At 40.5% G+C, this 27045-nt stretch overlaps 1 protein-coding gene across 3 annotated transcripts in view; it reads right to left on the bottom strand.

Annotated features, from left to right (window-relative positions):
• The window catches only part of LOC127422439 (ubiquitin-associated and SH3 domain-containing protein B-like), a 28890-nt gene extending 2314 nt beyond the window's left edge, over positions 1–26576 (bottom strand). The window contains exons 1-13 of one of the 3 annotated variants that reach the window (XM_051665960.1): positions 26559–26576; positions 26133–26281; positions 15115–15168; positions 14708–14894; positions 14050–14248; positions 11082–11251; positions 10761–10969; positions 4201–4366; positions 3922–4042; positions 3703–3825; positions 3516–3608; positions 1018–1162; positions 822–928 (exon numbers count right to left, since the gene is read on the bottom strand). In XM_051665960.1, the coding sequence (XP_051521920.1) occupies positions 822–928; positions 1018–1162; positions 3516–3608; positions 3703–3825; positions 3922–4042; positions 4201–4366; positions 10761–10969; positions 11082–11251; positions 14050–14248; positions 14708–14894; positions 15115–15168; positions 26133–26257 (1699 nt within the window). In that variant the 5' untranslated portion in view covers positions 26258–26281; positions 26559–26576. Of the gene's footprint in view, positions 1–821; positions 929–1017; positions 1163–3515; positions 3609–3702; positions 3826–3921; positions 4043–4200; positions 4367–10760; positions 10970–11081; positions 11252–14049; positions 14249–14707; positions 14895–15114; positions 15169–26132; positions 26493–26558 lie in introns of those variants that run through there. The other 2 variants (XM_051665959.1, XM_051665961.1) reach the window with 2 other exon arrangements.
• Positions 26577–27045: the final 469 nt, after the last annotated feature.

Raw genomic sequence — 27045 nt, 5'->3', positions numbered from 1 at the left:
TTCACATTCTTAAAATAAAGTAGTGAAACCAATTGACCTAAAACATGGAATGTTTTCTACAATTAAATGTCAGGAATTGTGAAAAACTGAGTTTAAATGTATTTGGCTAAACTTCAACTGTACATTAATTCTTCTGTTAAAACTTGTGTATTATTTGAGCTGTAAATTTTAAATCATAATTTTTACGGTCGTTTTAGGGTTTACAGTGTTACGTTTTCATGGCAACGGATTTGTAAAATTGGATATAACTTTACACAGAAAAAGTTAGACTACACTATGTTAACATGCATATTGTTTACATCATGTGGCTATACTTTTCAAACAGTGAGTATTTTAACGTTTACAGATTGGCCCTATTCACTTCCATTGTAAGTGTCTCACTGTAACCCAGAAAAGGAGGAACAAGTCTAAATACATTTTTGTGGTAATCAACATTATGCCACAAATGCTGTTGATTGAGCGTAACTTGTATTGAACCTGGAATATTCCTTTAATGGTGCACTCAGTAATAATAATAATAAAAAAAAAATCTTAAATATGATGAACAGACTGACATTTAAGTCGTTATTCACTGCAAATCAAATGTAATCATTGATTCAATTACCTCATTGGTTCTTGCAATGAGGCTTCATGTTAATGACGTGTCACAGTATTTGAGTTATGATTTGTATACACAAGTTGATCAATGATTTGAGAGTGAAAAACACCTTAAATGTCTTACTGTTCACCATGGGTTTGGAAAACATAAGGGTGAGTAAATAATGACAAAATTGTCATATTTGGGTGAACTACTTTAAGTTAGAGACATTTTGTTCACTCACCTTTATTTTTGCAGTACGCCAAAATGTCTTTGGTCACCTGGTAACTCCGACTAATGTACATTTCATACGTCTCTGAGACAGTTAGTTTGCAAATGGGGATGTGAGGTCTGTGAAAGAGCAACAAACAGGCAACTGTTGTTCAAGGCTGAATTTCAGCTCCTACACCACCACAGTATATGATCGCTCTAGTTGTTACCTGTATGTTGTGTCTACATTGAGTTTGGCCGCAGCAAGATCTGTGGGAGGTATCCAAGCAGGCAAAGTTGTTCCTGGCACCCATTTAGTCCACTCAAAAAGCCCAGGCTCCACTCGAATGCTGATTCTTCCATCCTGCTGCATTCCTAAAAAAAGAGCACATGACTGTGAGGTCACACAGCATTTTTAAAATAAAGGTTTTTTATTAAACATGTTAAAGGGATAGTTCAACCAGTCACAATTTTTTAAAGATTAAAGGAATGGTCTGGGTTCAATACAAGTTAAGCTCAATTGACAGCATTTATGGCATAATGTTGATTAACGTACGTTAATAAACAGGCAAAGGTCAGGGCAGGCAGCAAACAATCACAGTAAGAGTCCAGGTAAACAATGGGTAAACAAGGCAGGCAGCAGAGTATCAAATGGTGGGAAACAGGCAGAAGTCGAACACAGGCAGGCAGCATAAACAGAGGTAAACGCTCAGAAATGTAAGCAAAAAGAGCAAAAAAAATCTTCGCAATGATTACTTTTTGAACAGCGCTTAAATAGTCTATGAAATAGGGAACAGGTGTGCGTGTAATCAGTCCAGGTTGGCATGCTGGGAAGTGTTGTTCGAGGTGCCCTCAGAACTCGGGCGAGAGGGACCTCTGGTAGTGAGCAGGAGGAGTCCTTGAGTTCATGACAGCACCTGTCGGTGATCACCGGTGATCAGTTCTGCGCAGAACTTGCTCATCTCAAACGAGCCTGCTGGTTTTTTTTCAATCATTGGAATGGAGCAGAGAACATGATACATAAGTAGCCTACTGTCGCATGTTTTAAAAATGCACTCTTTTAACATTTAAAAATTTTTTTTTCACTGTAACGTTCTAATTGCAAAATAAACTGGAGAAGATGAAAGTTGAGTTTTTAATTTTTAATTTGATACCAAGTAAATGAACACTGATGAAGTTTTTGATATAAAACCAGGCATTTGATTTTTAGCCACACACAAATGGCCCACCTGTTGGCCAGTGACAGTTAACAAGTTTAAAATGGCATGTAAGACGGCCTGTGTAGCACCCCCCCTTTTCACCTACAGTCACCAAAATTGGTACATATATAGTTCTCATCAAGCCGGACAACTTTCATAATTATAGTCATTAGGTCCGCCCAACAGGAAGTCGGCCATTTTGGATTATTTTAATATTGCAATCTCTGAACTTTTAAATACTCCTCCTAGGTGATTCAAGAGACTGTCACTACATTTAGACAGCATTATGCCAAGACATTGAAGATGCTAAATTGCGAACAGATTTTGATATATCGAACGGTGTTGCCATGGCAAGACATTAAATTAATGGTGAAAATGGGAAACAGGAAGTGTCACATATCTTTTGTGTGCAATGTGTGATTTAGATAAAAATTGAGATGTATGTTTAGTTTTGGGGGCTAATCACATGGATTTGACTATTTTGGGTCACGATCATAGTGCCACCACCTGGCAGCAGGAAGTGTGGCTCTTACAACAGACTTTAAAATAGTCCTCTTATATTTACCCAAATTGCTTAGAATAATGTCAAATGCCAAATGCATGTGTCCACCTTGTGTTGTTTTTTCAAAAGCCACCGGGTGGTAATGGACCAGTTGTGCTTGGGCCCGTCAATGCTGCCTGCAGCTATATTTTTGACTTGTTCCTTGTTCATTTAAAAAAAAAAAAAAAAAAAAAATTGCGGTTACAGTGAGGCACTTACAATAGAAGTGAATAGGGTTCATAAACATTAGTTCACACAGTTAATAAACATTAAAATACCCACTATTTCAAAAGTATAGCTCTGAGACATAAACATTATACATGTTAACATGATTAACACAATAAAATCACTTACTAACCTTTTCTGTGTAAAGTTATATCCAATATTACAACTTCATTGTAATGACGATTAAACGCTTGTAAACACTGTAATCTGTTCAACAGTAATGCTGGTGAATCTGACATTTATCACACTAAAATCATGTTAATATGTATAATGTTTACATCTTGTGGCTATACTTCTGAAACTGTGTATTTTAATGTTTATGGACTGTCCCCGTTAACTTCCATTGTAAGTGCCCTACCTTAACCTCATTTTTGCTGTTTTTATATAAATGAGGAACGAGTCGTGATAATCAACTTTAATCCACAAATACTGTCAGCTGAGCTTAACTTGTATTAAACCTAGAAAATTCCTTTAAATGGAGGTGAATGGTAATTAGCTTTTTTTGACCTCATTAGCCTAGGGGTTCACATACTTTTTTTTAACCTACACTGTGAATGTTTGAATGACGTATGTACAATAATTTGCATTTTATTAGTTAAAACAGATTGTGTTTGTTTATTATTGTAATTTGGATGAAGGTCAAACCAGATTTTAAGACAAATTTATATATACAGTAAATGCAGGTCATTTTAAAGGGTTCACATACTTTTTCTTGACACTGTATTATAAACACAATTTCAGATTTCCTAACTACAGTACATACCTTTGAGGATTTCATTAGCTGTCTGGACACAGCGTAGGCTGGGTGAGCAGTACACAAAATCAATAGTGGTATTACTTTCCAGCAGAGCCTCACCTTGAAGTCAGATAGATTTGCATAAGAAAGATCATTTTGGACAATTTACCTGATGAATTACGGGACCCATCAAAACATTGAGTAAACAACATACCCACTATCCTGGCCTGTGTAGATCCAACCACTGTGATAGGAGCATCCATTTCATAGTCCCTCTGTACTCCATCCCCGGCAGGTAGTTCAGCAGGCATATTTAGGTTACTCCTCACATACCAACCTACAGAGAGGCAAACTGAGTTTCCAAACAAACTGTACTGTGTGAGTGAGTGAGAAGCCATGACCCATGTTATGAATGATAGTCAGTTGTAATTACCTTTAGAGTCCGAACACTGTGAGAACCAGTGTTTTCCAAACACAACATCCATCCTCTCTCCATGCCGACATACAAACAAGGTCCTTTTAGGAAGCTGAGTCAGGATATTGGACCGAAGCATCTATCATCAACAGCACAAAATGCTTTAATAAATAACAAAAAAATAAAGCTTTAAGATTTTATTGGCTTGTTGTTTTAAAAATAATTCTCAAATCATTTATAACTATATAACCTCAATTTTGATGCATCACTCAAAAGCTAAATGTTAGGGTATGTTACTCTAATTGTTGTAATGTAATTCCTAGACCAATCAGGAACCTGCATAGGTTGGCAAATAACACTCAAGATTGCAGAATCCTCCAGCTTTAAGTTATCCAAGCAACGAATGTTGCGCAGCCCGTCCAATGGTTTGCTCTCTGGAGAGGTACAAAAGAAGGACTGTGACCTGTGTAAGGAGCATAAGAAGAGTTACATGCATTGCAAAGTCTTGGGATACTTAATTTTCTGAACTTAACACTCATTCAGGCAAATAAAATTATCAAATTAGCCTCGATGATGCAAGGGCATTTTGCGTGGTTAACAGGGTGGTGCTTTGTGGTTGCTAAGGTGTTCTGAGTGTTTTTTTAAAATGTTGCTATTCTGTTACTCAGTTTTTGTTTACTGACCCAAGTCAAAAGAGTCAAATGATATTCTGGTCTCTAGATACGGCTTTAATCCATGCTTAAATATAAGATGGGGTTTATTAAAGGTGCACTCAGTAATTTTTTATGCATGTTGTCTTGGACTTACACTGATACCTAGTGGTGTGGATGCAGCATCATTCAAATGCAAAAGTTTTCAGTTACAGATGCCATTTTAGAAATGCACTTTTCGGGGACCTGTGTAGCACAGCAAGTAAAGACGCTGACTACCACACCTCGCAAGTTAAAATCCAGGGCGTGCTGAGTGACTCCAGTCAGGCTTCCTAAGCAACCAATTGGCCCGGTTGCTTGGGTGGGTAGAGTCACATGGGGTAACCTCCTCGTGGTCACTATAATGTGGTTCTCGCTCTCGGTGGGCTTCTTTATAATTAAAAGTTCCGTGTTATGTACCTTTTTTTTTTTTTTTTTTTTTTTTTTTGATTATTATAGATTGGGATTGGAGTAGCACAATAAACTGCATCTGGGATTTCATTCAGTTTGCACTCTTGTAGTCTTTGTGTCTGGGCCATTCAGTAACAGTAAAGAAAGACTAAAAATTTTATTTTATTATATACACTGGTGGCCAAAAGTTTGGAACAATGTACAACTTTAGCTGTTTTGGAAGCAAATTGGTACTTTAATTCACCAAAGTGGTATTCAACTGATCACAAAGTATAGTCAGGACATTACTGATGTAAAAAACAGCACCACCACTATTTGAAAAAGTCATTTTTTATCAAATCTAGACAGGCCCCATTTCCAGCAGCCATCACTCCAACACTTTATCCTTGAGTAATCATGCTAAATTGCTAATTTGGTACTAGAAAATCACTTGTCATTATATCAAACACAGTTGAAAGCTATTTGGTTCATTAAATGAAGCTTAGCATTGTCATTTTGTTTGTTTTTGAGTTGCCACAATATGCAACAGACTGGCATGTCTTAAGGTCAAAATTAGGTCAAAAATGGCAAAAAAGACACGGCTTTCTCTAGAAACTCATCAATCATTGTTTTGAGGAATGAAGACTACACAATGCTTGAAATTGCCAATAAACTGAAGATTTCATACAAAGGTGTACACTACAGTCTTCAAAGACAAAGGACAACTGGCTCTAACAAGGACAGAAAGAGATGTGGAAGGCCAGATGTACAACTAAACAAGAGGATAAGTACATCAGTCTCTAGTTTGAGAAATAGATGCCTCACATGTCCTCAGCAGACAACTTCATTGAATTCTACCCGCTAAACACCAGTTTCATGTACAACAGTAAATAGAAGACTCTGGGGTGCAGGCCTTATGGAAAGAATAGCAAAGAAAAAGCCACTTCTGAAACAGAAAAACAAAAAGAAAAGGTTAGAGTGGGCAAAGAAACACAGACATTGGACAACAGATAATTAGAAAAAGTGTTATGGCTCTTAAACCCAGTGAGCTTTTGTGGGATCAGCTAGACTGTAAGGTGCATGAGAAGTGCCCGACAAGATAGCCACATCTATGGCAAGTGCTACAGGAAGCGTGGAGTGAAATGTCACCTGAGTATCTGGACAAACTGACAGCTAGAATGCCAAAGTCTGCAAAGCTGTCACTACTGCACGTGGAGGATTTTTCGATGAGAACGCTTTGAAGAAATTCTGAACATTTCTTTCAAATTGTAATAGTAATTTTTCACATTATTAATGTCCTGACTATACATTGTGATCAGCTGAATGCCACTTTGGTGAATAAAAGTATGAATTTCTTTCCATAAGAGCAAAATCCGTACATTATTCCAAACATTTAGCCGCCAGTATATATATATATATTTGTGATGTGAGATCCAGCTTTTGATACATAAGACCATTGAGGGACTCATACACAACTATTACACAAGGTGCAAACATTCACTGATGCTCAAGAAGGCAACACACTACTATATGCACATTATACTTTATGTAAATACCTGTTATGTAGATTATGAAGGGCAGTACTATATTAAAAAAATATATTTTATCTCTTGTATTTGTATAAATTCTGAAAGGGGTTTGAAAACTTATGAGACAAAAGGGGAATGCAAATTTGTGCACTCAACTATACAGTAAATGTATTAAACACACGATTAATGAGCTATCAGCTGTCTTTGGCTTTCTATCTTGTTTTTGAACAACAATCTAAATCGAGCAATTCTGTGATGTGGCAACTAAAACAGCCATTCCCCTTCTGTCACTAACTCGATGTTGTGTTGATGTAGTGACACTAGGGGTCACTCTTGAGAGCCCTGAACACCTCAGATTTTTGAGAAAAGGCCAATGAGAATTGGCAAATGGAATTTGCATGCCATTCCCCCGGACATATGGGTATAAAAGGAGCTGGCTCGCAGACACTCATTCAGATTTTTTCTTCGGCGCCGAGCAGTTGTACTATCAGCGAGCTGAATACTACTGCTGTTCTATTCACCTCTTAAGAAGCGTAAGCTGGCTAGGGCTTCGGGTCAACTGGGAAAAGAGCAAGCTCTCCCCGGTTCAGAGCATCTCTTTTCTCAGCACGGTGTTAGACTCAGTCTCGATGATAGCGCGCCTCACGAGCGAGCGCGTGCGGTCAGTGCTGAACTGCCTGAAGTCATTCAAGCAGAGAACAGCGGTTCCACTGAAACACTTTCAGAGGCTCCTGGGGCATATGGCATACTCGGCGCCGGTCACGCTACTAGAGTTGATGCATATGAGACCGCTACAGCACTGGCTTCAGACTTGAGTTCCGAGATGGGCATGGTGCCGCGGCACACATCGCGTGGCCATCACATCGATCTACCACCACTTGTTCAGCCCTTGGACAGACCTTGCATATCTACGGGCAGGACTTCCCCTACAGTAAGTGTCTGGGCACGTCGTCATTACGACAGATGCCTCCAAGCGAGGCTAGGGTGCCGTGTGCAACGGGCACGCAGCCGCTGGCTCCTGGACAGGAACGCGACTGTGTTGGCACATCGACTGCCTCGAGTTGCTGGCAGTATTGCTTACCCTGCTGAGGCTTTTTCCATTGATCCGGGGCAAGCATGTGTTGGTCCGGACAGACAACACAGCGACAGTAGTGTATATAAATCGCCAAGGTGGCTTACGCTCACGTCGCATGTCGCAACTTGCCTGCCGTCTCCGACTGAGGTCACTGCGGGTCACTCACATCCTGGGCAACCTCAATGCCACAGCGGACACACTGTCATGGCAGGTGATGCTCAGGGGAGAGTGGAGACTCCACCCCCAAGTGGTCCAGCTGATTTGGAGTCGCTTCGGCAAAGCACAAGTAGACCTATTTGCATCCCGAGAAACCTCCCACTGCCCGCTCTGGTATTCTCCAATGGAGGCCGGCACACAGCTGGCCCCAGGGGCTGCGCAAGTATGTGTTCCCCCCAGTGAGCCTACTTGCACAGACCCTGTGTAAGGTCAGGGAGGACGAGGAGTAGGTCACACTCGTGGCCCCGTATTGGCCCACCCAGACTTGGTTCTCAGATCTCACGCTCCTCGTGACAGCCCCTCCCTGGTGAAGGACCTTCTTTCTCAGGGATGGGGCACCATCTGGCACCCACGCCCAGACCTCTGGAACCTCCACGTCCGGCCCTTGGACGAGACGCGGAAGACCATTAATGGCCTACCACCAGCAGTGGTAGACATGATCACTCAGGCCAGAGCTCCCTCCACGAGACAGCTGTATATCTTGAAGGGGAGTCGGTTTGTGAATTGGTGTTCTTCCCAAGCTTAAGACCCTCAGGGATGTGCAGTTGGGTCAGTGCTTTCCTTCCTGCAGGAGAGGGTGGAGGAATGGCTGTCCCCCTCCACCTTGAAGGTGTATGTGGCCGCCATAGAGGCACACCACAATACAGTGGACGGTAAGTCCTTAGGGAAGCATGACCTGATCATCAGGTTCCTGAGAGGCGCCCGGAGGCTGAATCCTCCTAGGCCATGCCTGTTCCCCTCATGGGATCTCTCCATGGTCCTCCTGGGCCTTCGCGGTGCCCCCTTTGAGCCATTAGAGTCAGACGAGTTGAAAGCCCTCTCCTTGGAGACGGCCCTCCTGATTGCGCTCACCTCCATCAAGAGGGTCGGGGACCTGCAAGCGTTCTCTGTCAGCGATACCTGCCTGGAGTTCGGTCCAGGTGATTCTCACGTAATCCTGAGACCCCGGCCGGGCTATGTGCCCAAGGTTCCCACAACCCCCTTCAGGGATCAGTTGGTGAACCTGCAAGCGCTGCCCCAGGAGGAGGCAGACCCAGCCCTGTCGTTGCTGTGTCCAGTGCGTACTTTGCGCATCTACTTGGATCGCATGCAGAGCTTTAGATGCTCTGAGCAGCTCTTTGTCTGATTTGGCAGACAGCAGAAAGGGAACGCTGTCTCCAAACAGAGGCTTGCCCACTGGATCGCGGATGCCATCGCTATGGCATAACAGGCCCAGGCCATGCCCACCCCTTCGGGAATATGAGCACACTCCACAAGGAGTCTGGCATCCTCGTGGGCACTGGCCCATGGCACCTCTCTAGCAGACATCGGCAGGGCAGCAGGCTGAGCGACACCCAATACATTCACGAGATTTTACAATCTCCGGGTTGAGCCGGTTTCGTCCCGTGTTCCGTCATGTACGAACAGGTAAGTTCGGGAATACGGACAGCTGGCCGGGTGTATCGCTTGCGTATAGCGCCTTTCCCCTCCAAAGAGGCGAAGATGTGCGCTTCTTTTCCCATGCGAGTTCACAAACCCGTGAACCCTGGATGTCCTTCCTCCCTAGCCCTGTGGCTCGTGAATTCAGCGGTGGAATTCACAGCCGGAACAGTACGTGTGCTAATATGCCCTTACTGTGGTGGGTGCTCCACAGGTGCCGGTTACTCCCGTAACCCCCTGTGATGTATTTTCCACAGTACGGCCTCCCTGTCGGCAGACCTGCGTCTCCCTTCAACAGAGCCCTCTCTGTCCCGGTCACCTTGTTTGTAGAGCTCCTCCCCTTTCAGGAAGGACCTACCACCGCGTCTCTTCCATGTGCGGCTCTGAACTCACATGACGTGCTTGCCACATGTTACCTCCCCTACGGGCAGGATGTAGTCTCCGCGGGGTCTTTTCCCCCTGAAAAAATAGGATAGGAAAAGAACACCTTCCCCGGCACATACATTGAGCATTAAAATGGCCCCAGCCGAATAACTGAATACTCTGTGGAGAGAAAGCATAGAGAGAAAAGGCCGCAGCTGGCGCGGCCTGCTTCCATACTAGATAGGTCTCTTCCCCCCTCCCCAGGGATGTGGGGAACTATACAACTTTTTTTGGACGTTGGGGGAGGCTACGTGCTACTACGCGTGCAGCAGCTTGCTTGCACCTGCACCGGCAGTCCACTTAACACGGTTCCGCTAGTTGTGGCATTTCGTATAGGGAACCCTAGTGTCACTACATCGACACAACGTCAAGTGAGTGACAGAAGGGTAACGTCTCGGTTACTGCCCTAACCTCTGTTCCCTGATGGAGGGAACGAGACGTTGTGTCCCCCCGTCACAACGCTGTACTACCCGCTGAAATGGCCAGGACCCTGTCTCAGCTCCTCAGCACAAAAGCTGAATGAGTGGCTGCGAGCCAGCTCCTTTTACACCCGTATGTCCGGGGGAGTGGCATGCAAATTCCACTCGCCAATTCTCATTGGCCTTTTCTCAAAAATCTGAGGTGTTTGGGGGTCTCAAGAGCGACCCCTAGTGTCACTATATCGACACAACTTCTCATTCCCTCCATCAGGGAACGTTGGTTACGACAGTAACCGAGACGTTTGGCTCCTAAATGTTACAGTTTAGGACACAATGGCTCCTTAGTCATTTTTTTTTATTCTGAGCCCTGTTAACATATACAACCTTTAATTAAAAAAAATGTATTACTACAGTATATGTTGAAATTAACATTAACCAAGATTAATAAATGCTCTACAAGTATTGTTCATTGTTAGTTCATGTTAACTAATGTTGTTAGCTAATGTTAACAAATGAAAATTTATTGTAAAGTGTTACCGTTCATAATTAATTTCAGTAGAACAAACAATGCGGGACAAGCTACATAAGATGTTTAATACTTGGGAACTGGTAATAGTGATGCTTGTTTTAGCATGAACTCCAATTAGCTTTGCTGAGAACTGATCTACTTCTACATCACAGCATTTAGAGAGCTTACCCATGGAAGATCCATGTGTCAGACTCATCAGCAAGGCTGACATAGTTCTCAGGCAGCAGTCCAGAGATGCCTGTACCCAGAGAGGTGCCATACACCCAGCCCTCACTAGTGCTGATTTGTTCCACAGTAGATGAAAAGATAAAGTCTCCTGGCACAAGCTCCAGCTCATCATCATTCTGGGGAGTGTAGGGGTACATCACTCGCAAAGTCTGACAATGAAACAAATGTTTGACTGCATTATACAGTGCACTTTAGTGAACTAGCAAAACTATAAGACATATAAATGAAAAAAAAAGATGGTAAGTTAAAAATGTGCTTCACCTCATGATTCGCAAATCTTACATCCCGTGAGAAGACAGCAGCAAGCCAGTCACATCCCAATTTGACCTCAATCCCTTTTGCCAATTTGTCCAAGGAAGAAAAATGATTGGTTGGAAAGTGATAGGCCAGAGTCAAATGAAGCTGCTTTTTATGGGGTTCCACATGAACATCTATAAAATAAGGAGGAAAACTCTGTATTATGACCACGTCTAAATGTGTTGGGTAGATTACTTCTGAAATGTAATCTGGTACTTTTCACAAATTACATGACTAACATTTTAGATAAATTTTTTAGGAAATCTAATTTGATTACTTTGGGATTACTCATAGCATATTTTGATCAATTTAATCAATAATTTTAAATTGACCAATTAACACTTTTCATTAAACATTACTAACCATAAAATCAAAGAGCAAAACTATTAGTCGTTGCTAAGTAAAACAAAAGGCTTGATTTTTTGGTAATGTAATCAAAATGTAATTATGTAATCCAAGTAACTATAATCTGATTATGCACATTTTAAAATGTAATGCAACCTAATTACATAATCAAGACTGCCATTAATCTGTTCTCATTCCCAATTCAATTCATCTCCATTTTGGTCAATTAATCAGTAGCAGATCATCTTAACTTGAACAAGGTTTAACAGAAAAAATATCCATTACACTGAAAAAAATTATTAGTAAGATTAATTACATTTTTATTTATTTTTATGAAGTACATTTATACTACACATTTAGGTAAATACAGTTACTTTTACTTACAAATCTGATGTACATGGTATCTAAATAAACTTAAAATGAACATTCCCCTTCTGTCACTCACTCGACATCGTGTCGATGTAGTGACACTGGGGGGGGGGGGAGGTCGCTCTTGAGAGCCCCGAACACCTCAGATCTTTGATAAAAGGCCAATGAGAATTGGCGAGTGGAATTTGCATGCCACTCCCCCGGACATACGGGTATAAAAGGAGCTCATTCAGATTTTTTCTTTGGAGCAGAGTGGTTGTAATATCAGCGAGCTGAATACTACTGCTGTTCCATTCACCTCTTAAGAAGTGTATGCTGTTGGATATACGGTGCATTTCCAGCGGTTTAACCTCCTTCTACATGACGAGTACAAATTTCGCCCCTGGGCGCTTCGACAGTGCTAAAAGAGTGTATATTCCTGTTAAAGAGTATATTTTCTCTATTAGAGCACACACATTGACGTTGAATGTCTTTTTAAAGACACGTCTTTATAAAGATGCCTTTCCGTCTTTGTGCGATTCCTAGATGCGGTCACTATCTCTCTGCTTCCGACGGCCACGGGCGCTGCCTCACATGTCTGGGCAGCGATCACACTGAGGCAGCGTTCGCGGATGGTTCATGTTCTCATTGCAAGAATATGACCATGGCAACATTGCGGTCGCGGCTTTCCTTCTTCCGGGGGAAAGCCACTCTAGCCACCCCCCGCACCTCGCCTTTTACCTCCGGGTACGAGGCCGGTCCGGCTGGTGCTGGAGGCGATTTTGGGGCTTCAATGGGCGCAGCTAAGCCGGGTAAATCCCCGCGGACCTCCCATTCCCCAGCATGCTCGTTTGCCCCCAACGAGTTCCAAGAGGAGACCAGCTCACCCCAGGGCCAGCTTAGTGTCCCTTTCGGAGCTCCAGAGCGGCATGAGTGCTCGATCGCTGCATCGGAGAGCGTACTGGCGATGTCAGACGCCGAGGACTCGACTGGGCTGCCACCTTCGGGTCGGCCCGCCCAGTCTGAGGCTGATGGCGAGATGACCGCCATGCTTGCCCGGGCCGCCGCGTGTGCTGGGTTGGAGTGGAACCTTCCACCCTCCCCTGAGCCCTCGCGGCTAGATGATTGGTTCCTGTGTTTGGGGCGGCGCTCACAGCCCCCCCCCCGGTCCCTTTCTTCCTGGAAGTACACAATGAGCTGACGAGGTTGTAGAGGGCACCTTTCTCTGCCTGAAACCGACCTCCCAGCTCGTCCGCTCTCACAACCCTTGATAGTGGGAAGGCTCACGGGTATATGGAGGTCCCTCAGGTGGATAAATCAGTTGCGGTGCACCTGTGCCCGCAAAGCGCAGCCACCTGGCGGGATCGCCCCGGGTCTCCCTTCCAAGGCCTGTAGGACGACATCATCTCTGACGGCCAAAGCCTACAGCGCCGCTGGTCAGGCCACCTCTGCCCTGCATGCTATGGCCCTCCTGCAAGTACACCAGGCCAAGGCACTAAAGGAACTGCACGTGGGTAGTCCTGATTCCGATGTGATGCAGAAGCTGCGCTCGGCGACCGACCTCGCCCTCAGGGCGACGAAGGTCACAGTGCGAGCACTCGGGCAGGCGATGTCCACCCTCGTGGTCCAGGAACGGCACCTGTGGCTGAATCTGGTCAAGATGAGGGACGCGGACAAGGTTAGCTTTCTCAATGCCCCCATCTCCCAGATCGGCCTATTCGGCGACACCGTTGACGACTTTGCCCAGCAGTTCTGGGAGGTGAGGAAGCAGACAGAGGCTATACAACACATCTTGCCCTGGTGCGGCTCAAGGTCCCGTATCCCGTCTGCTCACCGAGGGCAGGTGGCTCCGCCTCAGCCTAAGCCCAGTTCTCGGCCCCAGAGTAGAGCCCCCCGCAGGAAGCTGATGCCTCCCGCCTCATGGGCCAGCACGAGGACCCAGAAGGCTCCTAAGCGCCCCTGAGACAGATGACCCAGTGAGCGAGATGTCTGCTGCAAACCCGGAGCTGCAAATGTAGAATTTACTAAATATTTTAAATAGGCTTAAACTAACTTATGTAAAAAGTACTTAATCTTTTTCTGCTATATTTACTTCACCACAAAATCAGTACTAATCTTTGAAAATTCTAGACAAACAGTCCTAACACCAGGAGGTAAAATGAGCTGATAAAAAACAAATAAACAAAAAAAAAACATGCAAGCACCATCTGCTACAAATGCTCTGATCGTGCTTCCCTACCAGCTTTAATGGCAGCCTCCGCCGCGAAGTCAGCCGCAAACTTCTTCAGCGACTCTGCCACCTGCTCCTCCACAAAGAGGCCTATGAAGTTTGTGGAGGTGTAGAGATCCAGAGGAAGAGGGCTGGGGAATCGTCCTCTCCACTGATCCACAGCCGACTGCAGAGCTTCACACAGAGCCCCTACTTTATTGTCTGGACACTACAAATACGTAAAATAAAGAAGAGCAAAAATGTACACTTACCCTTTTTCTATTAACATGTCTTTGCACATGAACATAATTAGGTAACACTTTACAATAATCTTGTATTGGTTAACAATAGTAAGTGCAATACTTAACATGAATTAACAATGAACAATACTTATAGAGCATTTATTTATCTTGGTTAATTTTCATTTCTACTTCTAAATATACTAATATATTCTTTACATTACAAGTTGTATAAGTTAACATTAGTTTATGCACAATGAACTAACATGAACAAACAATGCAATATCTATACATTTGCATGAACAAATATCAGAAAATGCCATAAAAATCAATTGTTCATTGTTAGTTTATGATATCTAATGCATTAACTAATGTTAACGAATACAACCTTATTGTAAAGTGTTACCCAGTGATCAGTAGTTGCAATTAAATCAGCTGTTGTGGCTCACCATAAAGAATTGACAGAGTGTGATGTGTGGAAAGATGTTGTGAGCTTTGTTCTTGCCACAGGTCAAGCGAGACTCCTGCCAGAAATGAGAAAGTTGGTTCTGTAAAGGGCCACTGGGGCGCAGATACAGCACATACTCTCTAGGTAAAGGGTCGTCAAGGAAAGGGTCACCCAAATGGGAGAAAATCCTATAAAGATCAACACATGCAGGTAATCATAAATCACACCACAGAACGGCTAAGCCAGGAAATTAAGCCTTTGTAATTCTACTGGTTTTATGCACAACCCACTTGCTGGAACATGAAGCAAAGAAACCACTAGAGAGCAGTAGCATCCCTTATTAAGTGCCCATTAAAGTAAATGTGTGGGTGCACAACAAAATAACTTTTTATTATTAAGAAAGCTCACCAGTCGCATGCTAGCTGAACACTTCTGCCTCCGGTTGATGCAAGAGCTTTCAATCTGAAAAGACATTACATCTCAGAATTACCAGCACTTACACATTTTGCAATATGGTGATCAAAGAATCAGCCAAACATCAGGAACAGTTTTAAGTAAAATAATACTAGATAAGAGGGCATTTTCGCCTTTGTGTAAATATGCCGATTTTGCACTCGTTATTGCAAATTTACAGCCATCAGTAATCACACTTATGATATAAACTACAATGAAACATGTCATGTATATGGCAATGCCTATCATCTCTAAGCATATACTGCATGTTGTGGTGCTTTGCAGGCCTCTCCAGTTGGATTCACAACCGAGCCAAGATGCACTTCTCAATTCTCTGGTCAACCATGTGTTTTTTCATCTTTGTGAATTTGTGCTCACACAATATTACTCCATGTTTTGAGGTCTGTGACAGTGGAGAAGATGTGTAAAAAGATTAGATTATATTTTTTTGATTTCTAACATGTCTGCAAGAGCCACTGAAGGAGCTGATAAGCTGCGTGGGTGAGGTGAACATCACATTTCTCTCACGCTTCAGTGTCTCTTGCTCGGTTTTTCAGCAGATTTTGTGAAATAGCTTTAACATTTTTGACAACAGCGAGTAAAACCCTTTTGAAACTAACCTGCATCAAATGAGCCTTTTATTGAGCTGCTCTTTGAAGTGCTTTTCTGAATGGTTAGAAAACAACTTTAAAAGTGTGAAGCTTTAGATGGAAAAGACTCTTTGTAAATGAAGCGATTTAAAACATAAAGATGTGCTGAACTAGCTTTAACTTATTATATACAAGGTTCAATTCAGAGATAAAAGGGCAAAATAATGACACCAGAACAAGGGCTTTCTATTCCTAGCATCTTTAGCCTGCATTAATGCAGGCATAATGTTGATTACAACAAAAACAAATTTCGAAGTTAATGGGGCCAGTCCATAAATGTTCAAATATACACCTTATCTGTGTACAGTTACATCCAATATTGCAACACTGTTGTCATCATGACAGCGGCAAAAACCCTGTAATCCTGAAAAATTTACATTTTATCACAGCAAAATAATGTAGAACAGAGATCATAAAAATCATGTTAAAATGTGTAATGTTTACGTCTTTTTGCTATAATTTTGAAACATTGTGCATTTTAACATTTATGGATTGGCCCCATTCACTTCCATTGTAACTGTTTTATATATATATATATATATATATATATATATATAAACCAGGGCTGAGTGAAAAAATTTCTGTGGCAATCAAAATTATACCAGAAATGCTGTCGCTTGAGCATCAATTGCACTGAACCTGAAATATTCCTTTAATTAATCTCTTGCATACATAAGAAACTGCTTGTTTTGAGTTTGGTATGATGGTATTTGGCCTCACAAGCAGAATGTTTCAGATCTGTGCCTCTGTCCTAAGGTATAACCTGTTAATATAACCCCAAAGTTTACATTTCTCTCAGAAACTACACTGGGAACCAGATGTCACTAGAGGAAGACGTACCAAATGAAACAGCATTTGCATGTCCAAATAACTTTTCCACAGTTAAACAAAGAGTGAACTGTGAAATGATTTCTGTTCTGAAACCTCATTAGTGTGAGACTATTACTGTGACATGGCATTGTAGAGTGTGTGAGTCACACAGCCTGTTTGAGCAGGTCATCATAAGGTCATCACAGGACCTCATTTAGCCCCATTTCAACTAATACCACTGAAGTGAAACCTCAGGGTATACTAGGACTTCCCCTAAGCTCATTCTGCAACTGCTAAATAACAGGAAAGCATTTTCTAAAGGGCATGGTTTAGTTTGTGGACAACGGTCAGTCTGTATATTTATCTGCTGTGAACCCGAATGGCATTTCTCTCAGAATAAAACATGCTTGTTAATAATACACCCCAGCAAACAGGAGCAAGGATATGGCTCACCACATATGATTTATAGATAACATGCAAATAAATTAGGGTTAAAAACGGACTTATCGGTTTAATAGTTCCTTGAGCTGAGTGAAGATTCAAACAAAATGTTGCAAGTTGCACACAGGCCAGCAAACTTATTTAGTCTTTATACTGAAGCAGGTGTCTCATAATTTAAAAAACAGTGTAATAGATTGTTTTGATTATAAATATCTCAGGGTCTCAGCAGATGCTCTAACTTCTGTATTAAGACTTTAATCTAGCTTACAAACACACAAGACTCAATATTCAAACTGATCACAGGCTAAGAGGCTTATATTAATTTCTTGACAACATCTGACTTTTTCATAATAAAGCAGCCAAGATCAAGTCATCTCACTCTACTACACTGAGACCCAGTCACAAAATCTGCTACTGTGGTAACAGTACTGTGGCCTTAAATGCTATGCAAACTGCTTACATTCATATGCATAGTGCATTGTTACAAGGGGCAACGGCACAAATCCTATTTCAGGGCAATCTCACTCATGGAAAAAGCTCTTAACAACATGAAATATTAACATGCTTAATAAGCATGAAGCATCCACCCATTAAATGTAAAAGTAGGCCTTTATACTTAAAGTAATATTTTCCAATAAGAAAAAAAAGCGTCTTAAATTACCATGTATTACTCATGTACACTTAGCTAAAGATGCAGTGTGGGGTGAATCTTTTCAAATTCCACTGACACATACTATGTGTACACACACATACGAATTTATAGTAGAAAAAGGACTTAAAATGTATCTGTTTCTCACCCACACCATTCATATTGCTTCTGAAGATATATATTTAACCACTGGAGTCGTATGGATTACTTTTACGCCTTTATGTGCTTTTTGGAGCTTCAAAGTTCATAGATGGTTCTATCTATATTGTTTTCATTTTTATATTCTTATTTGATAATGCATCTAACAGATTGTTCAACAAATCACTCCTCATAACCTCCACAAAGTGTCTTTTCATAGCCACACAGCTGACCAAACAGGCATGAACACACCTTCCACACGGCTCTTTGGGGAAATCCCACAGCTCAGACCCCAGCATCCTTAAATTTCCTGTTTACAGACCTTCCGTTCAGCCTGCTCCTTTGCCAAGAACCTAGAGAGAGTCACTGTGATCTACAATAACACTTTCAACAACTGGTTTCTACAGTGAGATAAAACTAATGCCATGTCGGACAATTTACTTAAGTGCTGCACTGTTGGCACTCAGTTCTTGCTAGCTAAAATTATTACTTGAAGACTCCTCAATAGTAATGCATTTATAGATTTGTTTCAAATATAACACAAGTAATGGCATTGTGCTGTAATTTAATTTCAAACCATGTTTTTACACAATTTAAAGAAAAAGCTTGACAGGGAAAAAAGGTGGCATAAATAAAGAAATTAGGGTGTGAGGAACAGAGTAGAAGGAAATAATATATGAAAGTATCCAAAGCATATAGAAAGAGATATTTAGATGTAAAGACAGTGGCCATCCATATAACACTGTATGAGTAACATCACAAACATTTTAGTTTGCTCCTACTCAATACAATATTTAAGTTTGTTGACATAGAATTCCTCTAACATAAATTATCAATGAACAAACAACATTAACTGCCTAATTTAGTCCACGACCGTGTGTAACCTGTGTTGAAGAGACCATGTTAAACATTTTGGAGGCAGGGTTAGCTGTAAATGTCTATCAGGCAGGATAAAACAAATTATGCATCATAACTTAAAACCTTCCTACTTTCTAAATGTAAGATCCTGTAATGGTCAAGGCTGAAATAATAGAGCTTTTCTAAATATATATATCAACAACAGCCCAAATGGCTGTTTTATGATTATGATAAATAATTATGCTATCATATCATGGATCACTAACAAACTGGACATTATGAGATTAAGCTGAGGCACATTCTGGGCAACTCAAACACTTTTCGACAAAACCTACAATCAACAATCCAGTCAAAACTCAAAAAGGGAACAAAACAATCTGTATGTTTCTTCATTAAATGTCAACCAAGAATAGTAACCAGTGAACTTAAGTGCCCCTTTGTCCAAATGACATTAGCCATCAGTGCCAACGCACCTCTCTGATGCCAAATAATGTGCTTCTCCTCCTCTGTTTCTGAACACTGAGTGTACTATACTGCCATATCAAGAGCAAACAAAGGACAAATTGTGCAGGATGATATTATTTATATCTACAACTGTAAGGAGCTACAGAGAAGATGGACTAGCATGGTATCTTCTCATAATGAACAGATAACACCTGCAATGCAGCTACAGTTTTACTGACGTATTTCCTTTTTTTTTTTTTTTTACTTCATGAGCAATTTAGCAATGGATGAGTACTGTTACACTTTAATACTGAGGTTAATATCAACACATCGAAAACGTACTGTTCACAGCATGAACCAAGAAACAGTTTTCTTTTATTATGTACTGTCATTACAAATCCTCATCATTACAAACCAAAATGACTTACTTTCTTCTGTGGATCTGCATAGGAGAAGTTAGCAGAATATTCAAGCTGATCTCTTCCATACAATGAAAGTGGATGGTGACCAGAGGCTGTCAAGCTCCATAATGGACAAAAAAGCACTATAAAAACATCATGCACTATATTCCTAGTTCTCTAAAGTCATACGACAACTTTGTGTGAGGAGCAGACTGAAATTGAAATTAATCACTGAAACACTTACATTGACAGCCATGGGTACCATTCACTTTCATTCAATGGAAAAGTGCAGCTTGGACATTCTGCTATAAATAATTAATTTTGTGTTCTACAAAGGAGAGAAGATTATGCGAGTTTCAAAAGATGGAAGGATGAGTAATTGATGACAGACTTTTTATTTTAGAGTGAACTATTACTTTAACATAAGATATTTTTTGCAATGAAGGAAAGCTTGGATAAACCTGAAATGTGTTTGAAAGAACAGAAACAAAATATTATTCCATTACATGTATACAGTTTTAACTCTCAGAAATTATTTGTAATCTTAAAGGGACAGTTCACCCAAAAATTTAAATTCTGTCATTTACTTACCTTCATGTCCTTCCAAACCAGTATGACTTTCTTCCACGGAACAAAAATTATTTCATGAATGTCCTGTTGGCCGAATTCAATATGATGGCAGTACATAGGTAGACTAATTTTAACGCTTAATAAAGCACCTAAAAGTGCCATAAAAGTAGTCTATGCAACTTGTGTGTCATATTCCAGGTCTTCTGAATCTAAATGATTACTTTGTATGATGAACAGACTGAAATTTAAGTCGTTATTCACTCTCAAATCATATCAAATCAAATCATTAAAAGGGATAGTTCACCCAAAAATGTAAATTCTTTCATCATTTACTCACCCTCATGTTATTCCAGATGTGTATGGCTTTCTTTCTTCTGCTGAACACAAATGAAGATTTTGAGAAGAATATTTCAGCTCTGTAGGTCCATACAATGCAAGTGAATGGTGACCAGACCTTTGAAGCTCCAAAAATAACAAAGGCAGCATAAAAGTAATCCATAAGACTCCAGTGGTTAAATCCATGTCTTCAGAAGCAATCTGATAAGTGTGGGTGAGAAACAGATCAATATTTAACTCCTTAATATTTAACTTCAGAATCTTATATAAAACCACTGGAGTCATCTGGGTTACTTTTATGCTGCCATAATATGATTTTTGGAGCTTGAAAGTTCTGGTCACTATTCACTTGCATTGCATGGACCTAAAGAGCTGAAATATTCTTCTAAAAATCTTTGTATGTGTTCAGCAGAAGAAATAAAGTCATACACATCTTGGATGGCATGAAAGTTAGTAAATGATAAGAACATTTTCATTTTGGGTGAGCCATCCCTTTTAATAAATCCACTAACAGTGCTGAAATCCAATTTGTTGGCTATGTTGATAACATCAAACCTCATTGGTTCTTGCGCGTCTAATGACAAAACATCATGACGTCATGTCACAAGAACCAATTGTGTTCCGCAGAAGAAAGAAAGTCATACGTGTTTGGAACGACGAGGGTGAGGAATGCTGCTTTCATGTGATATCGGAATTATCCCTGAGTTGGCTATATAACTGTACTCTCTCCTCTCCACCAACAGCTGGTGTGTGGTGAGCGTACCGGCGCATTATGGCTGCGGTCGCATCATCCAGGTGGACGCCGCACACTGATGGTTGGTGAGGAGAGTCCCCTGATCAGTATGTAAAGTGCTTTGAGTGTAGTGTTGGAAAAGCTATATATAAAAATAGCATTCAATTATCCAACTTCCCATTTCTGAAGTGGTAATTACAACTATATCATGTGTAAGTGCTTTGTTGTCGGAAAGAACAGGAAACATGGACGACGCCAAGTTCGTTCATACATATTTATTGAGGAACTTTCATTTTGACAGCATAATACATATTACTCAATTAGCTTGCTGAAGATAATGAATTTTGGTCAAATACAAGATATTTTCAAATGTAAAAATGTACAACATGCATCAAATGGTTGATACGTAAACGAATATGACCAAAACGGCAGTCATTCACTACAGAAACTGTACTCTCCTCCACCATGTTGAAAGTTTACATCTCCTACCATCTCGGAAACTCAGTATCAAAATTATCTCAGAGTTTCCCATTCATAATTACAACTTCATGTGCAACTTCCAAGTGGAAAACTCGTATTTACGATAATTCCGACAGCACGTGAAGGCAGCATAAATCATGACAGAATTGTAATTTCTGGGTGAATTCAACACATTCCTTCAATAGATTTGCATACAGCCTTTAATAAGCCCCAACACTTTTTCAAAACAATCACCAACATAGTGGCAAAGGGTGGAGCTGTGTCATTGTGTAGCTTCCAGAAGTTCAGTTTAATGCTACAGCAGGAGGGTGGAAGGACACACAGCTCTCATTCTGGCAAGCGCACAACCAACACAGATGGTGGACTCACCACTAAGAGAGCACACAAACCACCACACACTGATACAAGTCCCTTGTAAACAGTGGAGGAGTTGATTGGGGAATAGAAGAGTAAACCTTGTTAACAACAGCCTTTGTGGATCACACTCTTGCCTGAATGCCTGTGTCTGCCGTATGAATGCTTTTGCAGCAGTGGAGGAGAGTATCGGGCGAATTACAAACTGCGTTTTTTGCACCCTGAAGGGCACGGCAGGAAGGGGACACCACATGAAGGGGTGTTCCAAACGACAGTGAGCAACACAAGCCCTCCACGAAGGGGACTTCCACAAGGCTGTTAGCGAAGGGTACATGCAATGGTCATTTTGAGGTAGTAATTTGACTGTTTTTGATCACGGGACCATGTGTGGCATGTCCTCTGGATATATTTTAAAGCAAGGTTGTCAATCAGAACATATTACATGTTCAAATGCTCAGGCAAGTGCTAAAGCCCTTTTATAACAGATACATCTCCTCCTCCGCAGTCTGCATACGTCCTCATACATAAGATAAAAGACAGCCATAAGCAGAGAGATACTCCAAAAACTGTAGGCTAGTCTAAACCCAGTGGTTTATTATTATTTATTTATTATTAAGACCTCTCGTGCACCAAATAACTTCCGACCAGAAATGTTCATTTGTGTATTTTATATACATTGATGTACAGATATATTACTTTTATTATTATTATTATTATTATTATTATTAAAACAGCAACAGGAAGCAATTTTAAATAATACCAAAAGGCAATGTTTGAAAGAAAAAAACTATTACAAGAAGTATATTTATTTGCAACAAATTAACAGCAATAAATAAGATATTCCTGCATTGTGTCATCACGGTAATGTTTCAGGTGAAGATAAAGTGGGAGTGACGAATGTCTAGTATTACTCCCTTCATCATGGGTGTTCTAAACGTCCATACATGAGACGTGAGTGCTCTGCTCCCTCCAGAGTTCCCACTTCAAGGGCTCAGCCCTTCGGAGGGAGTAGGGCATAGGGATGCCGTTTGGAATTCACCCTCTGCCTCTACTGATGCTAGTGTGCTAGCCTACATCTGTTTCCTTTATCCCAGCAGCCACTGAGGGAGCTGAGCCAAAGAGGAAAGAAGAAAGAGACATGATTGATCTTACTGAGGCTCAGCAAAACCAGTAAACAGAAGCTATCCCAGAAGCCCAAGCGCAGCCCTTAAGTACCAGCTGCCATTCCTGCCACACAGGAGATAAGGGGGTGCACAGCTGTCAATCCAAAAAAATGCCTAGCCAACACCTGCAGGCCAATCAGCAAAATATGCCCTACCCACAGCAGGTGACAGGGACAACTGTTGGCCATTGAAGGGCAAGGGAGGACCACTTGTTTCAAAAGAGCATCACATCAGAAACATGAAATGGATCTAGTCCTCACAAGCTGCAAGGGATGTCAACAATGTGGTCTCTTAATATGGAAATCAATACGGATCTCTGTATTTATACACCAGATGTACAAAAGGCCATGGCCGCTATCTCATCTCCTGTGCTGTGTGTCATATTTCAGGAAGGAAGTTGTTGATGACATTTACACAACATGACCCTGAGACAAAATCCACAATGATACAGCATTATTAAGTGCACATACTGACTACTGGTAAATGTTACCTTATGACAAGGTAGTAGCAGTAACTTATGTCTCTATAGTATCACTTACCACATTCTGTATACAGTGCTGATATATGGATGAGCAAGAATGTAAAGATAGCAGAGTGACTTAAAAGAAAAGTTTGCATGATGCTCCAAACCAGTATGACTTTATTTCTTCTGTGAATAACAAAAGGTGATTTTTTTTCTTTAGAAGTCTTCACTGGGCTCATTTATCATGTTATGAAATCAAATATAGCAGCTAGGTGAATCAAACCTATATTGGTTCTCAATGCGTCTTGTGACCAACAGTCATGGTGTCATGTCGCAAAACAAATGAGGATTGATTTGAATTGAGAGGGAATAATGAATTTTTTGTTCTGTTCATCACACAGTGAATGGCTTCAGAAGGCTTAAAACATAGCATATGATTTGTATCAGGGTCAGAAATGAATGGGGGCTTGGGGCAAAAATGCCCACAAAATTCAAAACGTGGGGGCAAAAAAAATGCCCCCATAATGAGATTTTCTGTTTTATTTGTAACATCTGATATATTGCTTAATATTCTATTCTAGGACAAAATATACATATTATTGCATGAAACGGTAGATTTAATTAATCAGATATAGAACTGAATCTATAAATAGATTAAATAAAATATATGATTGATTCGAAAACATGTGCCCTCTTAAATGTAACAGATGTATCTGTTAATCAAATCCAGGTTCATTTCTGACACCAAAACTGGTGTTTTTTCTTTTTTGGAGCTTAACAGACCAGAGTCACAATTCACTCTAATTAAAATGCAGATAAATCTAGTTAAGACTTTTAAAGAATTTCTCCTTTTGTGTTCCATGTAAGAAAGAAAGTCACACAAGTTTGGAGCGACATACACTAAAAAACTAATTTTAAAATTTAGCCATTTTAATTTCATAACAAAATTCCATCAAATTAAATTATAGTAATCATTAACAATATATATATATATATATATATATATATATATATATATATATATATATATATATATATATATATATATATATAAAACAAAATATTATATGCTTTATTAATTAAATTTTTGGCTAAAAATTACACAATTCAATTTGATGGGAATTTATTATGAAATTGAAATGCGAAAAAATTGAAATGTGAAAATCTTACAAATATGGCAAAATATAAAATATTTTGTAAGGTTAGTAAATAATGACAGTATTTTCATTTTTTTTTGGGTTAGCTATGCCTTTAAGCATGTTATTCTCCACACACACACACACACACACACACACACACACAAAAACCCTAAAAAAATAAATAAAAAAAACCTGCACAACATATTATCAGCTCCAAATGAAACAAAAGTTGTCTAATGGGTTTCTTTAAGGTGAAATGTGAAATTTCTGTGCAACTAAACAAAATTGCAAAAACAATGACTTTTTTTTTTTTTTTTTAAACAACAACAAAAAACTTCTTCCATTGGTTGGACAAACAGGAGAAGTGGTTCTTTCTTCTAAACACCATTTAGAACAACTTCCCATGCAAAACTGAGCGCACATGCACTTTATTTAATTTTGAACAGCTGCATAGTCTTGGGTTTTCTCGCCAAAAGAAGAATAAAAAAAAATTAAAAAACACCTTGTGACTTGCTGATCATTCATGCTCTAATGACCACAGATGTTCTTTCCCACATTACAGAACATATTCTTTACATTGAATGATGCTCCTATGCAGGGCCGTAGCAAGGAATTCTGGGCACCTTACCTAATAAAATAATACAGTTTCAAATTTGTTGTGGGCCTCCCTGGACCTTTTGGCCCCTAGAATCATTACCACCTTTCACCCCACTACCTATGGCCCGCTCCTATGTGACTGGGTCAGTATGTTGTGGTTATATCTCAGTGGATCACATCTGGGCAATTGACTAAAAGCTTTTGACTCTAAAAGGATCCTGTACAGGAAATCAGGGCATTTTATTGTCATTTGTGGGTCAATATCCATAGGAGTCAGAGGAAAAGCATATTAATAACTCCCTATGACTAAGCCCAACACACACATACACACACACACACACACACACACGCTGCTCACTTCAAAAGTACAAATGCATTCACCTGAATAGCCAGAGAGCATACTAAAGCCCGAGGCAGATAATAGCATTTTGGAGGACAACTGTATGATTAATAAAATAAAATTACGTCTTTGCTCTTATGAAAATTGTCAATGCCTTCCTCAGAAGAGACGTTTACTGCATGCTATACCTTGATTTAGGTGATATAATTCCTTAGTTGCTCCAGACACAATGTAATTTCTTTGCGTAAATTCATTGTCAAACCAAACTTTTAATGTAAATCATGCTATCTGGGACCTGTAGCCTCGTTTCGCACGTTTAAATCATTTATACCGTGATGATTTAAATAATAATAATAATAGTGCTATTATTGGTCATATATACAGCCAATATATTTTTGCCAACTTACGCTCTGTTTTGAGGAAATCCCATCAACAGCAACACGTCCAGATTCCCATGTTTGACAGTGATACAACTGTTCTGTCGAAGTCTGCGCGGAATAATCTTAGAGTAAAGATCCTCCTTTGCTGCCATTCTTCACAGTCCCATTAAACGATACTGTCGCATATGACGATAGTAGAAGACAACACAGCCATAGGAAACATCTGCTTATTTAACGATTTACACTATGACTAAAACCATAAGTGGTCCCTCCTCCCGGCCAAGACAGCGGCAGCTCATGTTTGTTTACAGTAATAGTGTACAACAAAAAGATTAACAAACCTGAGATAATCTCAAAACCTAGTGAGCCGGTTACCTAGGCAGCACATTTGGCATTATAGACGTGTTCCAAGTCAGAACGCGCCAGCATTTTGGGACATTTTGGACAACGTACCTTTGATGCCCAAAGTGATGCAGCGCCACGAATATTGCAGAACTTTAAGGTGTCTCGAGACCCGTTTTTACAGTTCAAGTTCTTTTAAAGGTGCACTCAGTCATTTTTTCCTGATTAACAACGTTTTACTCCAAAATAAATTTGAAACATATGTATAAAATCATGACCAACCACCTGAGATGAGGAATCCAGTCATATCGGAAACCTTATAAAAGCTGTTTTATTCTACATGGAGAGGGTCGCCTCATGGGGGCTGCCATGTTAGAATCACATGATCAAAATTCCTGTTTGTTTTGCACTACCCACCCCAACAATGTTACTCAACCAATGGCCAATTGTGTGTTGGAGGCGGGACTATCTGACTGTTTGAACAACGGCAGATTAGGGGCGTATTCAAAAAACTGGTTTGAAAATATTTTTTATTTTTGCAATTCCATTCGGTGGTGCTAATTTTGCAGGAATTACATACCATCAGTGGATATGGCAT

Source organism: Myxocyprinus asiaticus, chromosome 31 (assembly GCF_019703515.2).
Source record: "Myxocyprinus asiaticus isolate MX2 ecotype Aquarium Trade chromosome 31, UBuf_Myxa_2, whole genome shotgun sequence".
NCBI classification, from domain to species: domain Eukaryota; kingdom Metazoa; phylum Chordata; class Actinopteri; order Cypriniformes; family Catostomidae; genus Myxocyprinus; species Myxocyprinus asiaticus.
Note: the sequence above shows the minus strand (reverse complement) of the source record. Positions and strands in the feature narration are given on the sequence as shown.